Source organism: Lygodium microphyllum, chromosome 6 (genome assembly GCF_053477565.2).
Source record: "Lygodium microphyllum isolate KBCC chromosome 6, Lygodium_microphyllum_v1.1.10, whole genome shotgun sequence".
Taxonomy (NCBI): Eukaryota; Viridiplantae; Streptophyta; class Polypodiopsida; order Schizaeales; family Lygodiaceae; genus Lygodium; species Lygodium microphyllum.
In genome coordinates, this window is record NC_141140.1 from 83,742,595 (window position 1) to 83,761,103 (window position 18,509).

The following is an 18,509-nucleotide window of genomic DNA, read 5'->3' on the forward strand; positions in this document are numbered from 1 at the left end:
GACCCGTATCTGAGACGTGTTGTTGCTCAGGGCATTCAGCCATAAAGTGTCCCAACTGTCCATAGGAAAAGCAATGGCCGGCAAAATTGCCCCATTTCAAACGAAAGTGTAGCGGATGCATGCCAGAGCAATTGAGGCGTAACCAAGCAGGCCGTTTCCTTGCAGTATCCCATAACATGCACAAGCGGTTGCGATTCACAGCCCTGAGACTGGGAGGGACCAGAACCGTGCCCACAGCGGCCATAGCATCCTTCAATAGCGGCCAATAAACAGCCGGACAATTTTCCACTTCTACCCACACAGGGCATTCACATTGCAGGAGGCGCTGGAAATCTGCCATCGGGCGCCATGGAACCACATGAACCAACCGACGATAAAAAAACAACGGCAGTTTAGACAGGAGAGCAGCACGGTGCGTCTCGGTTTTCAAGAGGACCTCAAAAAAACCTCGGGATCCAACAAAAATCTCCTCAACACATTCCCCTTGTAGCAGACTCTGCAGCCATTGGCGAATACGGGAAAGCAGCGGGATTCGACCAGTGAAGAAGAGTATCACCGCGCGATCATAAAATACCGAAAAGGAGCGTAGGACAGTTTTTGGGTCGACGGTTGCTTCCAGAACATCGTCTGGAGCAGAGTCAGAGAAGACTTCCTGATTATGTTGAACATATTCACCAAGCAGAGTGTTGGCAAATTCCAACAGATGCTCCCAGTCCATCTCCTGAGAGTCCACACAATCCGAAGTAACCTGCGCATAGGAACGATCCGGAGGAGCACCTATCTCTTCCGGTGCATGCTTGGTACGTTTACCCGCAGGCTGGATGTCAGGACCCGGGGGCAATTCTTCAGTGCACGGAACCATATCCTCCGGTTCCTCAGCATCCGAGTCCGGGCCAAGTGCTGCCACCGTTTGGTCTATGAAATCCAGATCCAAACCAGCCATCGTGTATGACGAGCTGATCCCGAAGAAGGGCTGACCGACAGTGTAGAGCGGGACGGCTCACTCTCTCTCCCTTCTGCCTCTCTCTCTCTGTGAACAGAGCCGGAGGCACGCTATCCCGGACGCTGCCTCTCTGACGATGGTCAGGTTCAGGTTTTTACAGGAGCTGGGCGCCTCTGCACAAAAGGAGGAACGCACGCAGGCGGAGCCTCGAACGGCAGCACAGGAGAGTGGCGGGAGGTGTACAGGATGGTGGACCAGGAGGTGTTGCAACAAGCAGTAGGGTGTCAGAGAGGAGCTGAGGAGAAAGGAGATTGACATAGTGATACCTCAGGAGTGGCTTGATCCCCCGATCCAAGAGCCGGTAGAGCCTGACAAGGTATGGGCCACTAGATTTCACCGGCAGGTATCCCCCTACAGGTGATAGGTAGAGTGGGCGGCGCCCCCTATGGGATTTTCTTCATCATGCAGGAGAGGGGGCATTTGTGGTCCTTGACAGAGGGCAATAGGATGAGGAGATCGTTGACCTTCCTTGGAAGAGGATTCATTTTGTTGGTCTTCAAGGGAAGACCTGGCGTCTGGACCCTTATGTGTTCTGGGAGGAGTTCCGAGAGTGGCGCCTCTGGATATGGGAGAGCAGGCCACTTGATGAGTTGGAGTGGGACCCTGGAGAGTAGCTATGGCCGGCCATTGCGGTCGCTAAGAAGCCACTGAGGTTCTTGGAGTACACAGCTAGGATTGGCATACATGTATTGATGCAGGAGGACATGGACTGGGCGCCTTTGCGTAGCAGATACTAGGTGGAGCACAGCACCACGGATGCCTTCTGTTGGACTTTTTGGCGCCACCTATGGGACAGCTAGAGGCCGAGGAGGGTATCATGTTTCCTATGGCTTTTGGCACATGGACGTCTGGCGATGGGGAGTTGGCTAGCCCACATGCAGCAGGATGGAGGGTGTAAACATTGCCCACAATAGCTTTTGGAAACTCCAAAGCACTGCCTTTGGTTGTGTGAGGCGGCATTGCTCATGTGGAGAGGAGCATGCCGCATTTCTCGCCGTCTGGCACCCAACCTTGAATGTATCTCGTGGGGAGCTTCCTGCTAGCCAGGGCTGTCACCTTTTATATGAGGCCAGGATGGAGGACACGATTTTCATCATGGAGGCTGGGTCTTGCATAGTGGTCAACTTGGAGGCCTTACCCAGCTGCCAAGTACTGGAGCCCACAGCAGACCACTCTGAGGTATGGGAGATCGTAGGGAGTCTTACTGGATGGCACATCTGGAAGGCACGCTGTTAGGTGGTTTTTGGTGGGGAGTGCCTTTCAGTATAGGCAACATGATCTGATAAGACAATACTGTAATCAATCCACAATTTGCAAAAGAGCAAATCTTGGTTCATGGCATCCAGCAAATACCATCTATCCAAACAAGCCTAATAATCAAGATGTGCATTATGATGATAAGCATAACCTCTTTAGCCAGCAAACTGTAAATCCCAAAGATTTAGAGCATCAATATCCCACATAGGAGCATTCCATTGAACTCTTTCAGAACACACACAACACAACATTCATTCACACACACACACACACACACACACACACACACGCACGCACGCATGCACATGTGCGCACGTGTGCACACACACACAAATTTTGTACATGTTTCCTTTTGTACATTGATATAATATAACTGTTCCTTTTTGTACTCGTTATAATATAATACATCTAATTCACTTTTTTTGTTTATTTGTATAATATAATACAGTTGATATACAGAAAAAGGTGTGCCTTTATAGAACAAAAAAACAGCATCACTTACAGATATCGAACTTTGAAGTTCTGCAAGCTGGGAACATTGCCATAAAAGTAATTGTTGTCCATACTTCTGGTATCACAAAAAAATTGTATCAAAATAATTCTCAATAGAGGCTTTAATTTCGAAAGTAAAAATTGTTCTTCGCAATAGAGATTAATATTGACAACTTGGGAAGCTCGGCCCTTGAGATGAAAACACCTACAACTGATTTAGAGAGAGGCAAATTTTCTTACATATTATATAAATGAGGGAGGTCTTGTATCCAAGATGGAAAATACTTAGTCAAGGAATTTCTGTGTAACCATCTGTGTAAATAAAATGAATTAAAGTTGAGCAAACATTCAAGGATGCAAATAATGCATAAATAATGATCTTGCTTCCAAGTTGGATTACTCTGACTAAAATTCCAAAGCACACAGTATACATCATTAATCCTCATGCTACTTTCAAAGTTGGATAAACTTTTCTCACAAATTCTTCAAGCTTCTTAAATTTCTCCAAGTGTCAGGTATACTTCCCGTCAAATCATTCCTATATAGGGAACTGAAAAATCCAAAAGGTAAATCAGATGATCTTGTATATCAGCACTATAAAGACTGGACTTGCTATTAATGTTTAAGTGTTATATATAATTGTGCTGGTTAAAAACTTCCAGGTGTGTTTGAAACATCTCTCATGATTTTTGGCAAAACATCTCTCATTTTCACTCCTAAATTGCTTTGCAGTTATAGTTGACAGTTAATAAATCCAGGCATGCAGTCCCCTATTTAAACACGAAAGTGCTCAGTTTAACAAATACTCTTCATGTTATGAGAATAAGTCATGTACACGACTTTCCTCCCTGAAATGCATCCTTAGCTGGGAAAAACAACAAAAAAACTTACAGGTTTTGCAAATCTATCAAATTTCCAAACTCAGGAGGAAGACCTCCATACAAATGGCAATCATGAAGATTCCTGAAATTAATTTTACAAGAGTAAGCCCAGGGGCATCCTAATACAAAGCATGCATACAGTGGACATTTGCAACCTGTTTCTCACCCCACCAAAAGCATATTAAACAACAGAAATATAAAAGTAAACAGCTCCATTATTCAGGCTTGACAAAACATACAGATATCTTAATTTGACAAGTTTGCTCCATTGTGGGGGTATCTTAGAATTGAAATTGTTTTTCCACAAGCTCCTGCAAATACTCTCTTGAAACATGTCATATCTGAGCTCACAATCATTATTTTACCTTTATTGAAATGTATGAATGGGAACAACACTATGTTAGGATACACTTACAGCTCTAGTAGATTGATCAGCTCACCCAACTCTTCAGGCAATGGTCCTGACATGGAATTATTACCAAGATACCTACATATACAAATTGTATCACCAAATGTAAATCTGGTTGTAAAGTGTTGGAGGCATGTCTGATCATGTAGCATCTTCTGATGAACAGAAAGGAATAATTCAAAGGAAATGACAGATGATGCCAATTTGAGCAGTTATTTTCATGAACAAACACGAACTAAGTCAATTTGACCTATGGTATTTTGATTTGAGGGAAAGCCATGTGGGTCTCTGTAAGAATGGAGGATGCACTTGTTGGTTTGTTGGTCATTTATGCCCCAAATGGCCAATGAGACAATAGATATTTTTGGAAGAGTCTCTACCACAAGTCAACAGTAGGGGGTGATTTTAATATGGTGGAGGCTCTAGAGGATAGGAGGGACAAATGCATATAAACTATTAGAGGAGGAGAGCAGGCTGCTTATGAGGAGCTCTTATTTCAAATCAAAGGTCAAGACCCATTGTTCATAGCAGAGTTTGGCAAGTCCACAGGCTCACTCTAGTTCTCTAGGAGAGACACGGCAACAAGAGCCAAGACCTTCTCTAGGATCAACAGATTCTATGTGGGTGACTAGGCCTACAATAGGAGTGGCCTGACAGGCATCATGTCTAGCACGACTCTCTAGGACCACTCATCAATTCAGCTACTTCTTTTTGAGAGAGTAGGAGGACCTCACTCTAGTGTCGGGATTCTAAAGTACTCGTTCGTTCTACAAGGACAATTTTAGAGAGACAGACACATAGCTTTGGAGATCTAGACCCTTCTCAACTAGACTAGCCACAAGTGACTTAGACAAGAGCCCACAAGAGATCAATTTCTTCTTCAGGGAGGAGGCCATGAGGAAGAGACAGGGCCTTCTAGAGAAGGAAAGGTCCACCAAAGCGCCATTGGCTGCCCTATAGAGGGAAAAGGAGAGATGGCCAAGGCACAAATGGACAGCTAAGTGGATGCAAATTTCTAGAACAAAGATTGACACCATGAAGGAAGCCAAATCAGAGTATAGGATTTGCATTAGAGTTTCCTTCAGACTTAGTTTGGTGACAGGGTTAATAGAGACTTTCCACACCACAAGGCCAAAACACTCTAGACAAGGTGTTCTAAGAATTGGAGGAGCTGATGGATCCATTGCACACATCCCTTTGTAGGCAAGATAGGTTGCTACATAGTACTACACAATTTGCTAGGGCCCACCACTAGGCCCCTCAACTATGAGAGGGACAGAGAGAATATAGCAGAGTACCAGGAGGGTGGTCATAGACAAAATGAGTAGATATCTCATGGCCAATTTTATAGAGGAGGATCCGGAGAAGGTACTTGTGGCCTTGCCCTTAGGCACAGGACAAGATGGACTAGATAAGTCCTTTCTGAGCTACTAGGATCTTATCAATGTAGGCCTTATCTCAGCTTTTTAGGAGATTATGGCATCAAGGGTTATGCTAGAGAGACTTTCCAAGGGGAACATTCACCTCATTCCCAAAGGCAGAGACAAATTGGAGATCACATAGTGGAGACCGATTACTTTGCTTGGGACTACCTATAAGATCCTTGTGAAGGTGATTAGTCTCAAATTAGCCCCATTGATGTCAAATATTATATATCCCACCCAGAAGGTTTTGTCTGAGAGCATAGCATCTTGGACAACATCTTCACTTTCTAGGAGTACACCTCATTGGCTCAATCCACCAGCAACAACCAGAATCTTATTATGCTTCTTCTTGACTTTGAGAAGGCAAATGACCATGTGGATTGGGAGTTCTTGGGGGGCACAATGATGAGGATGGGAGTTCTAGAGTAGTGGGCCAAGGGAATAGCGGCTCTTTACTCCTCAACCCATATGTAAGTTATGACCAATGGGGCAAGAGGAGATAGATTCAGCATTCATAGATCACTTAGACAGGGCTGTCCACTAGCCCTCTTTTTGTTCTTATTTCTAGTAGAAGCCATGAGCTCCTGCCTGAGAGATAGATCTAAAAGTATCAAAGGTATCAAGTTACCCATCCTTGAGTTTGAGGAGCTTCTTGATGTGGAGTTTGCTGATGACATAGCAGTCTATCCAGATGGGGATGAGAGTAACTTTAGGGCCTTTGTAATGGCCATGGACATATCTTGCAAATCAGAAAATGCCTTAATGAATTGGAACAAGTCCTATAAATTTTGGGTATGTGACACTAGGCAGCTGGAGTGGTGACTGCATGAGGATTTCGCATCAGTTCCCTGAGGGACTATTCTAAGATATATTGGATGCCATGTAGGGATTGACATTACCTCAGAGCAGCAATTAGCACCTCTCCTATTGAGCATCATATATAAGCCTCTTTATTACAGCTTGGTGAGACTCTCATTAGCAAGGAGAGTAGTGGTTGCCAACCAGGTTCTTCTTGCGACCATGTTGCACATCACTTCCTAGTGGGCATTCTCTAGGTCATGCATCAGAAATGTGAAGCACCTTATCAGGAATTTTATTTGGTCAGGAGGAGACAAGAGTCAGCCAGAGTGAAGGTGGCTTTGAAATGTCATCATACATCCTAGATCTAGAGGAGGATTAGGTCCCACAAACCCAAATATCCAAAGCAAAGCCATATTGGCTAAGCTCATTGATAGGGGTATGCTTCCAAGCGAGGAGCCCTAGAAGAAAGTTACAATAGAAATGCTTCATTCTATGACACCTACACATGGAGGACCATGGAATCCCATCATTCACTTGATTTTTTAGGAGATTAGAACCAAAGACTTAGGGAGGAGTTTTGAGATCAGATTCACAGCTGCCATTATTAGAGCATGGAGATCTATTGGCAAACTCTTCTCTCCAATCACTATTTGAGATCATAGTTAGGCCGCCACACTATTGGACAGATAGCATACTTATCATCAGGGAGATTCTCTCTACAGGTCACTGAATTAGTGGAGACTAGTTTTCATTCTAGAAACCACCACAAGAGACTCAAAGACAGAGAGTACATGGTCTCAAGGGATCCACATCTATGATCAAAGCCATGACAAACAGAGTTCCACTAGATTGGCAGATAGACACAGGCAGACATAGGCACTTCTGAAACATGGATCAGTCTCTTCTCTAGAGGGGACATTCTTCCAATGGTCATTGCGATTAGCAGAGAGAACACATTCACTTTTATGCTAGAGGAGGATGGCCACCTCTTGTGAGAGGACTTTGACTAGGCAACATTCATTAGATGCTCCAGATAGAGGATCAAAGTAGCGTCACACTTCGAGAGGATGTGGCACATTGATGCCAGCCACCTGCCTTGTAGATGGATGGAGTTATTGAGCTTATCAGAGGAGGCCTCTACACAAATTACAGTTGGATCCAAGAGAGTGGGTATGGAAGGATTTATCCTTGATAGGCCATGTGATGGGGCCTTTTTTGGCTACATTACTAGGATAGGGAGGAGGATACACATGAGCAGGATCAAATCACAGCCAGCAGCCGCCTCCCATTGGTAGAGAGGGAATCTCACGTGTTCTTATATTACTTTTGGAGGAGGCTACATGACAGATTTAGGCCTAGGATGATATCTCTCTTCCTATCGCTTACAACTCATAGGACCTTAGTGGTTGGCACCTTGCTTGGATATGCTAGACACCTAGTGTAGCGAGCCAAAGGAGACACAGAGACATTGCCTATGGAACTGCCCTAGACCTAGGAGGTATGGAGGAGAACCCTCAATATAATATTCCATGGCACAACAAAGACCTTGGTGGTGACCTAGGGGACTATAGCTTGGGAGACAGATAGGCCTAGGTCACAAATAGGCCCAACATGTGGCTATGAGGATGTTCAAGGGAGCTTTTCTTTTCTCATCATTGGAAAACATCTGAGCAAGATCTCCACCCTAGATTACTCGCAAGAACAATGGATCCAAGGGCACTATCATAGATGAGAGTTGATTGCCAAAATCATAGCTCAGTACATCTAGACCACAAGGTGCAGTTATGCCATTGACCTTCGGGATGTATCCACATCAGAGACTCTATCAAAAATTTGGATAGAGATTATCCACATTCTTTGTGGAAGGTGGGAGAGGATGTATGGTAGTGCTAAGAAGATGAGGAAGGGAAGAGAGACCTTGTGGAGACCTTGTGGATATGGAACTCCGGCACATCCTTCCATATTGCCCTCAAATAGTTTAGCACTATAGTCCATCGGATTGGTTGTTCACATAGCAGCCAATTTGAAACTTATGAAACGTTTCTTAAAGTATGAAACATTTTTTAGAGTAAAAAACGTGGGTGTTTTCTTTTTTGGGTGAGTTGGAACCCAAAACATGGTTTTTTTCACAAAAACTATTGGGCAATGTTAAACATGATGATGATGATGTATAAAGACTTGTGAGGGCTCAAGATTTTGAATGACAAACTGATTTTTTTGTGATTTTGTTTAGTTATTGGACTTTGTCAATCTAGCTTCTATTTTTCTTTTTTTTTTTGCAAGTAAAATGTGGCTGATTATATTACTAAAAAAGAATTGATTACAACGGAGTACTCATGCTTAATAGACAAGCTGGAGCTGATGAAAGTCACAAAAACATCATGTATACAAGCCTCTCAAGGTGGTGTGGGGGGGATGGGGGCAAGAAGCCATGGAGGGGGGGTGTATCGCCTTTTGGGGCTGCTTGCCTGCATCATGAAAAACAAATTGTGGCCTTCCCAAGTGCGCATGAAATGACATCGGAGCTCCTGATGAGCATGGACTTGCCCTGCACCTGATCCCGTCGGCTGCGGAGGGAGTGGATGATGGAGGTCTAGAGCTCTGCTAAGGTCGCCTGTACTGAAAGTCTCTCTCTGCCGAAAGCCTCCTGACACCGCACCTTCCAGATATGCCAGCCGGTAAGACTCCCTATGATCTCCCATACCTCAGAGCAGTTTGCTATGGGCACCAACACCTGGCGAATGGGTAGAGCCTCAAAACCGACCACTACGTATGACCCTACCTCGATAATGAATATTGTGTCTTGCATCCCGGCCTCATACAAAAGGTAACGGCCCTAACTGACCGCCCGCCAGCAGAAAGCTTCCTATGCGATACATCCAGGGCTGGGTGCTATACGGCAAAGGATGCGGCATGCTCCCCTCCACATGAGCTGCGCTGCCTCACACAGCCAAAGGCAGTGCTTTGGGGTTTCCAAAGGCTGTTGTGTGCAGCGCTTACAACCTCCCTCCTTTTGCATCTGGGCAAGCCAGCTTCCCACTGCCAAGCCTCCATGTGCCACCAGCCATAAAAAATATGATATCCTCCTCGGCCTCCAGCTATCCCATAGGCGGCGCCAGAAGGTCCGTCAGAAAGGCTTCGTGATACTGTGCTCCGCTCAGTGCCTGCTATGTGACGGCGCCCAATCCATATCCTCCTATATCAATATGTGTCTACTAATCCTAGCGGTGTACTCCAAGAACCTCAGTGGCTTCTTGGCAACCGCAGTGGTGGCTGGCCATAGCCACTCTCTTGGATCCCACTCTAGCTCATCAAGTCGCCTGCCCTCCCAGATCCAGAGGCGCCACTCCTTGAGCTCCTACCAGAAGAAAAACATGTCCAACCACCATGTCTTCCCCTGAAGGCCAATCACCCGAATCCTCTTCCATGAAGGACAATTGTCCCCTCATCCTGCTGCTCTCTGTCAAGAGCCAGATGCCCCCTCTCCTGTACGGTGAAGAAGGTCCCAGGTGGAGCGCCGCGCCCACTCTACCTGCCACCTATAGGGGGATTCTTGCTGGTGAAAACCTAGCGGCCCATACCTCTCCACGCTCTATCGGCTCTCGTATCGGGGGAGCAAGCACTACTAAGGTATTGCTGCGTCTATCTCCCTTCTCCTCAACTCCACTCCTCTCTGGCAGCCTAATACTCACTGCATCACCTCCTCCTCCACCATCCTATACACCTTCCACCATGTCCTGATGGTACGAGCCCGGGCTAGCCTCCCAACCAGCCCACTGGATGTGGGGGCACTCGCCAATTTGTGCTCCTTCTCGATCTCCGACCTGGGGGTTCCAAATCATCGGCTGACGGTCTATCTCCTCCTGGTAGCCAGGGGGGTTTTGGATTAGGGCCTTGCGGAGGCCCTGCCACACGTGGAGCAAGCTGTGTAGGAAAGGTGATCTGGGGGGGTGATCTAGGCTGACGTGAAGATCCATCTCAGGGACGGCCTCCACTCACTGCCAAGCCTCGGTCTACAATCTTGAAGACTCTCTTGCAGTAGGACCTTTCAGGTCTGCTCTCTTGGTGTGAGGCCGCGGACAACTAGCTTGCCCAAGAGGGCCATACTCTGATACTTTGGGTCTATGATCCCAAGCCCTACCTATGACCGATGCCCTATGATGGTCGCCCATACCATCTTGGCCCTGGAATCCCTGGAGCCGTCTGACTCGGACCAAAGGAAGTTTCACACTAGGCGGCGAAGCTGCACTATGCAGGATGAGAAGAAGCACCAACATGAGGCGATGTACTAGGCCGTCGCTAGGAGGACTTGGTTAACCACCAGGGCTCGGCCGGCTAGTGAGAGGCGAGCCACGCTCCAGTAGGTTAGCTTCCTCCGAATAGAATCGAGGACTAGAAGAAATTGTTGGGTGAGAGTGATGTCAAGTCCCACCTAGAACCCTAGGTACCGGACGGTTTGCCCTCTGCTTGCCCATTTAAATCCTAGGTGAACGCCCCACTCCGTGCTAGAGTCTGGGTATGTGAGAAAACCAGCCGACTTTCACCAGTTGATTTTCACTCCCGCTATAGAATAGAATACCTCAAGAGCCAGGCTCACTCTCTCTAGCATCAACTCATTGTCCTCTATGTAGAGTGTTGTATCATCTTCACACTCTGAGTCTAACAACTCACTAGAAGTCGAAGGCCATGTAATCCGCTCACACGTGACCTGAGGAAGTGAGACATCACCTCTGCAAAGAGTAGGAATATGTACGGGGCCAGGGGGCAGCCCTGTCGGACCGATCTCTCCAGCTGAAACTCCTCCCCTCGCCTACCACCTATGAGAACCCTGCAAGTGGCCGATCTGTAAAGTGCAGAGACCCCGTGAATCCAAGCCTGGGGGAAATCCAACCTCATCATGGTACTCTCTAGGAAATCCCAGTCCACCCTGTCATAAGCTTTCTCAAAATCCAAGAGAATTACGGCCAGTCTCTTCCCACTGTGTTGAGCCCACTTTGTCACCTCAAAGAAGGTGAATACATTTTCTAGGATACTCCTATCATGGACAAAACCTGTCTGTGTCATGGATGATGTCTTGAAGTATGGGGCATAGTCTCCTACCAATCATCTTTGCCGGTGCCTTATAGGTCACTAATAATAAGGTGATCGGTCTCCATTAGGAAAGCTCCAACCGGTCTCGCCCTTTGGGAAGAAGACTGATAAGGCCTGCCGAAAGACTCCTTGGCATCTGTCCTAGAGTAAAAATCTCCTAGAAGGCCATCAGTAGGGAGTCCTTCACCACTTCCTAATAGGTAGTGAAGAAGGCCTTAGAGAGGCAATCCTCTCCCAGGCATTTCTGCCCGTCCTGTATATGGAAAGCCTCCTCTAGTTCCTTCTCTGTGAAGGGGGCTAGGAGGGAGTGTCCCATCTCCTCTGTGATGAGGGACAGGATGTGATCCCGGACATGCTGTCTACATTGTTGTCCTCTAGCTGAGTCCGTCTCCTGCTAGAAAGGCATCTGTAGTAGTCTGTGGCAATCTCCATCACCTCGTTTGGGCTAGAACGAGTCCTCCATACTGATCTCAAAGGCTGCGTATTTGCTCTCTTGAGGTGCGAGGTTGGTGTACCTAGAAAAACTCCCTACACATCGTGTCCCCCTTTTGCGGCCAGAAAGCTGCTGAGATGTGGAAAGAGAACTCTGAGTGCCTGTTCTCTAGGCCAGCAATGGCTGCTCGCGTGCGCACCCCTTGTGCGTAGAGGGTGGGATCCCCTGGTACCTCTTGTTATAATCTCTGCGTGGCTGCAAGGTCCCACCGGAGTGCTCTCTCCTCCTCCCAACTCTGCTACCTAGCCTGTATGGATACCTCTAGGTAGATGCTACTCGACTCGTTCGGCTAGGACCTCTGCAACCTCCTCTACAATCTGGCCTCTCCTGCCCCACTCCTGGGCCCAAATTTGCTCTATTTGTCTTGTCACCTCCTTCCTCCTATAGATCAAGTCGGGGATCCGACAGGATCATGTGTCTAGGATTGATGCTGGGGGATCAAGTGCCAGGAGAACCGGGCAATGATCGGGACAACGTGGTGCCTGCCAACTGCCCACTCTAGCCTCCACAAGAGCCTCCCCACTCTCCCACATAAAACTTGTCCAACCGCTCCAGTAGGACTCCACCTAGCCGCCTGTATCTCCAAGAGAAGTACAACGACCTCTCCCTCCTGTGGAAGGCAGGGTCTCTCCAGGCATCGCGTGCTCCTACTGCCAGTAGATCTCCCATGCCTCCTCCTCCTCCCTAGCCATACCTTGGTAGTTTCTGACTTGCCTTGCTGGTCCTCCAAAGCCTCCAGGTTGTTGAAGTTTCCTCCAACGATCCAGAAATCCACCTCTGGGAGTCCATCCACGATCTCCACCTGAAACCTGCTGCATGCCCTAACCTCCGTAGAGGCATAGACATTGAGGACTCCAAGGCACGAGTCCCCAATATCCAATCTGATCCATAGAACCCTCCCTGCCACTATCGTCCCGTGGTCTCGTACACAGGCGGTGAGACTCAGGCCAATAGAGGTGCATACGCCTCCATTCCTACTGTGGGCACATATGGCGTGCTCCAAGTAAGTGTGCGAGCTGCCCGGGAGTACCTTCCCTACCCGCTGAGCCTGGGTGGGGTGAGCTTGTGCTCCTATAGAAGTAAGATGTTGATCCGTCCGGCAAGGGCAGGCTGCAGCTCCTGCCGAACAATCAACTTCCTGGAACTACGTGCCTCACTGTAGTGGAGACTATTCACATTTCAGGATGCAAGGTGTAAGCTCATGGGGAAACTTGTGACTGACCAAAGAACAGCTGTTCGGTGTGGAGGCTGCTGATGAGGAGGAAAAATGGGGCATGCAAATATGCTTTTCCACAGGTCTATATAGCGAACTCTAGCCCCCTATGGTGGCCGGACCATAGGGGTGAAAGATGCTCCAGGTAGTACTACCAATGCATCTATCAACCATGCTAAGAGTTGTGACTCTATACACTGGTAGAAACGGGCTACTTGTGTTAGGGGCCACTCGATCATATCCCTCGGAGTAGGGCTTGGAAGATAATGCTCAAGTGTGGGACCTCGACATCAGCCCACCAGTTAATGTCCATCATGCAACCAAGCCACTGTTGTGCAAACAGTACTAGTTCTTCTTCTTCCATCCACTTAGAGATGTGGTCCGCCACCTGACTCTTCAACTCCTCCTCTATCTGTGTCGTCGTCCACTCCCTTGAGTGAGAGGACTGAAGGAAAAAAGCGTAATTTGGTCCATCTGGTGGTGCTAGTAGATGGATCTTTCCCCTCCTTGACTTATGAACCACGAAGATCCCCATCTCTAGAGGTAGTGGGAACTCTCCGCGCTCCGCAACTCTCAGGTAGAACCATGGGCCACTGCGGAAGAACTCCTATGGCAACAACTGTGCTTGTCTTGGGAAAGTGTAACAGGCGGCAAGGGCAGATGAGCTAGTGGCTATGTGGGAGGGGGAAGACTGCTGGTGCGAGGAGCATGTAGGCATGTGTGGCTCATCACCTCCTGTGGGAGGGGGGGAGGTGGGTCTGGGGGGGATCACCTGAACCGAGTGCGGATCAAGGGGGTTCTCGACAGGGGAGGTGGTGGAAGGAAAGAGGATCGAGGGATGGTGGGATGGACAGAGGTACGTGGCGGATGTTGGGGGGGAGGGAGGGCGCGGCTGGTGGCCCTAGAAGGGAGAGGGCTGTGGGCCAGGGTCATTGGACGGGGAAATGGGATGTGGGTGTGGGGCTGTGGGATCTCAGGTGAGATAGTTTGTGGCGCGGATGGTGGATGTGGGGGACTGTGGTCCTACCAGGTGGGGCGAGCTGCGGAGTGCTCTGCCGAGTGGAGGTCGCTCGCCCCCCAACTCCCTATTGTCGAGGTTGCATCTGAGGAGCTGGCTGTGCCCCCCCTGCCGTCTCCCTCTCTATCATCTCTGGATCCGTGTGAAGCCATTAGCGTCCACATGCGGGCTTGTCGGCGGAGCCGCCTTGGCTCCGAAACGCGTACAAATTGCTGCCTGATGCCCAAAGTCGTGGCAGCACAGGCACTGCCTTGGTTGCCCAGTCACAATGACTTGTTGTCTAAAGGAGTGGCCTCTCGCCTCAATCTCTAGGAGCTTTGGTATACTCTTTGTGTCTTTCATGGCCACTCGTACCTTTGGGACTCTTGCAGCTATCACTGCATCCGCGAAGGAGGCAAGAAGAATTGTAACGAAGAACCGTCCAAAATCCTCCACTAACTAGTGGTACTCTATCGCCAGTTCGGGGAAAAGTAAGGTGACTGGATGTTTGAGAAATCTGTTATATTATGATTCATTCTCGATTTTGACATTTTGTTAGTTTGTTTTGAAATGAGAATCATGATGTTGCAACTTGACTCAATCCATATTGTAGATAGGCTATTTACATGTTTATTTCAATTTTCTTTGTATGATATATATGAATCATAATGTTTGAGTTCTAAACCATAGTATAGCTTGTCCAAAGACTAACTTTGACATAAGTGACAAATCAATAATGGATCATGGATATGTAACATATTATTCTCAATTGACTCTATTATCACTCAAGCTCAATTGGCCATTCTTTGTTTAAGAGAGAGTTCCATAGAGGTTTAGAACCTCTTTCCCTAGTCTAAACTATTAAAAATCCCTATATAAAAAAACTTGCATTTCTTATTTTATCCCCTCTTGAAAGAAACTTACGAAACATGTTTCTAACGTTTTGTTTCTAAATGTTTCTGACGTTTCTGGCTGCTATGGTTGTTCACACAACCATTGTATCTGTGATACACCTAGTTACTCTTTATAGAGTTCCTTGGACTTAGTATTTTAGCTCACATTTTTCTTTGAGGTGTTACTAATAAAATTTTATTTTCTTGAAAAAAAGAACTATATGAAACAAAGATATTGGACTTAGCAACTTTAAAACCCCTTTGAATCATGCACACAAAAAGCACTTAATACAAAGAGGGCACATGCTGTCTTAGTTCCTAGTTCTTAGAAGTAAGCCTAATTCTTGTTTTCTTTGAATGCCTTGAGGAAAATGTGTTTATGCACAGTCATGACAAAATGAATATGGGTGAAGTTTTTTCAATCCTTTATATAAATTTTACAAAAGCCTGCAAAAGTTGGGATGACCTTTGCCCACGCTCAAGTTTAAGCTGTTCATGGCTGATTTGAAGAATGTACATGGGAGTTATGTAAATAATGCTCTTGTACTCTTTTTGTCCTAGCAAGATGCATTTGCCCAAGCATGTTGGTCTTTGTCTTAGAGCTATGTTCCAAAGAAATATTGTTTAGAAAGGGTCTCTCTTCACAGCAAAAGGATTTGATTCATTAAGCATTATGTGTGCAGTATGGATTGAGAGAATTGATAACCCAAGGGCATGGAAAACCAATTTCGATCTAACAACTTTTTAAGAGTCGCTTCATTGCTTCTAGCCTGACATTGTCAAGATAGAGATGGTGCTTTGGCCCAATTGTCCCACAAGCCTTGTTAAATAAGGGTTTCCTTTTAAGGACTAGGACTTACACATAAAGACCAGCAGAAAAGTTATATCCCTAACATATCACGATACTCCAAGCAGCCATTTGTTGTGATTCTGATGGAGACACGGCTAAATGATGAGACCTGCTTGCAACTTCAGCTGGACAACCAGCAAATATGATGATGTGGTCAGCCAAAAATAGGCACAATTTGCATAGGAGTGAGCTTGGCAGTCGGAGTCTACATTTTAACTTGTATGTGTGATGTGGATTTCCAAATTTGAATTCAAAATCTTCAGGACTTCAGATTTTACATTGACACACTATTTTTGGCAATGGAGCCTTAAGTAGCACCAATATTTAATCTGACATTTTCTTGGTTCATGCTTTGCTGTCTTGTGATTGTTTTTAGCCCATAGGATTCAATAGCTGCTATTTTTTGTAGTTAGGCCTGTTTGACTCCTGCTTGGGTGACTCCTGAATCCTTCCTTGCTCTTTGACCTTCAGATCTTCACCTTTGATTTTTATCTAGCTCCTTGGCCGTTGACTTTGACCTTACCTTGCAAAAATTAATGCTCCCTTTTACCGTTTCTGTAAATCCCTAAAAAACAGAAGGTAGTTTAAAGCAGTTAATTTTCGTTAGATATTGTCATCTCTTGTAAAACTAATTGATTTGAAGGCAAGACATTCAATCTGACTGTTTGGCTTTCTGGCAACAATAAATCCAAACTGCTACATATTCCCATGCTAAGTATCCATTGTACTAGGCTGTTTTCCCCGAGACACCACATGGTGGGTTTGTGGAATCCTCTCTCTCTCAGAAACACTCTCTTTGATGTGCACACTGCACGTACTTGATGGGGATGCCATCTTGTATAAGTATTTATGGTTTCATGGCTTCTTGTTTCTATGTCTTTATTTCTGCATTCCTCCTCCTGCTTTTACATATTTTGACATGCTGGTGGGGTCATTTGAAATCATCTCTTTTTCAGGGGGACTATCTGAAATTTGGAATTACATTAAGAAGAGACAATTCTTCAAGATCATTTGTGCAAGTGGGCCAAATGTTCCTTGAGTGCTGTCTTCAGATTTATTGATACAAAGACATTTGTAGCTGGCCAATGGCCTTCCACTGCAACATCTGTGTATGCTTGGATGTATGGCTGCTGAAAAAGTTGTCTGGTGTGATTTGGTTGCTTTTAAAACTTAGCATGCATGAATTGGTTGAAATATTTTTTCTAGCTCCACTTTTGGGGCCTTTTCAGGAATTTTATGGGCCCTTATTTTGGTCGAAGCCCTGTCCAATGATGAGAAAAGAGTAGCTCCCCTAAACATCCTCATAGCCACATGCTGGGCCTCTATCTGTGACCCATGCTACAGGCCCCTAGGTAGCCACCATGGTCTCTGCTGTGCTGTGAAATACCATCCTGAGGGCTCTCCTCCAAACCTCATAGGCTTTAGGGCAGTCCCATTGGCAATGTCTCTATGTCTCCACTAGCTTGTCTCGCACATGCTACTAGGTCCCTGCCACATCCAAGCCACGTGCCAACTGCTAGGGTCCTATGAGCTACAAGCCATAGGAAGAGAGAGATCTTCCTAGGCCTGAAGCTATCATATAGTCTCCACCAAAAGTCACATAGGAACTCCTCTGTGATTCCCTCTCTGTGCCAATAGGGGGAGGCTACTGACTGTGTTCTGATCCTTCTCATCTGTATTCTTCTCCCCAACCTAGTAGTGTAGCCAAAGAAGGCAACATCACAAGGTCTATCAAGGAATCAAGGAACAGATCCCTCCACACCCACTCTCCTGGATCCCACTGTACTCTCTATAGAGGTATCCTTTGGTAAGCCCAATATCTCCATCCATCAACCAGACAAGTGGCTGGGTCTAGGTCAATGCGCCACCTCCTCTCGAAGTGAGCCACTATTCTGATCCTCTATCTGGAGCATCCAAGAATGATGTTTGGTCAAGGTCCTCTCGCTGGAGATGACCATCCTCATCAGTAAATGTCATGTCTCTACTAGTCACAAAGATTGCTAGAAGAACGTCCCCCCTAGAGAAGAGACCGTGAGAGGTCCCTGTATCTATCAGCCAATCTGGTGGAACTCCCTCTGTCACAGCCTTAATCATAACTTTAGGTCCCTTGAGACCCTATAGTCTCTATCTCTGAGCCTCCTATGGTAGCTCTTGGAATGCAAACCAATCTTCCACTGACACAGCAACTTGTAAAGAGAATCTCCCCCATGATAAGTATGTCCTCTATCCAAGAGTATAGCTAGAGTCTAATCTCAAAAGGTGATTAAAGAGAAGAGGCTGCCTTCTCTTTTCTTTGGCTGTAGTGGGGGTTAGCTGGTGAAGCCTTGGTAGTACAGATCGCCAGGCTTTGATAATAGCAGCCACAAATCTGACCTCAAAGCTCCTCCCTAATTCCTTGTTCTTGATGTCCTAAAAAATCCAATGGATACTAGGCTGCCATGGTCCTCCATGTCTAGGTGTCATACCCTATAGGCTCCCAATCAGAAGTTTCTTCCAGGCTCCTCACCTAGAAGCAAACCCCTAACAATGAGCTTAGCCATCAAGGCTTTGCTCCAGCTATCTGGGTCTATGATCCCCAACCTTCCCCTAGATCTTGGCTGTGTGATGACATCCAAAGCAACATTCACCCTAGCCGAAATCTCCTCTCCTTCTAATAAGGTGCGTTACGTAGCCAATGCATGACTTGGAGAATGCCCAACAGGAAG

General features: G+C 46.6%; 1 protein-coding gene across 9 annotated transcripts in view; it reads right to left on the minus strand.

Moving 5' to 3' along the window:
- Positions 1-18,509, minus strand: part of LOC148034744 (leucine-rich repeat receptor protein kinase HPCA1-like) — a 241,015-nt gene that overhangs the window by 173,554 nt on the left and 48,952 nt on the right. For all 9 annotated transcript variants that reach the window (XM_087679707.1, XM_087679704.1, XM_087679706.1 and 6 more), the window contains 6 exons: positions 4,049-4,120; positions 3,873-3,944; positions 3,644-3,715; positions 3,231-3,302; positions 2,993-3,064; positions 2,763-2,828 (listed from right to left, as the gene is read on the minus strand). In XM_087679707.1, coding sequence (XP_087535833.1) covers positions 2,763-2,828; positions 2,993-3,064; positions 3,231-3,302; positions 3,644-3,715; positions 3,873-3,944; positions 4,049-4,120 — 426 coding nt within the window. The remainder of the gene's footprint in view (positions 1-2,762; positions 2,829-2,992; positions 3,065-3,230; positions 3,303-3,643; positions 3,716-3,872; positions 3,945-4,048; positions 4,121-18,509) is intronic.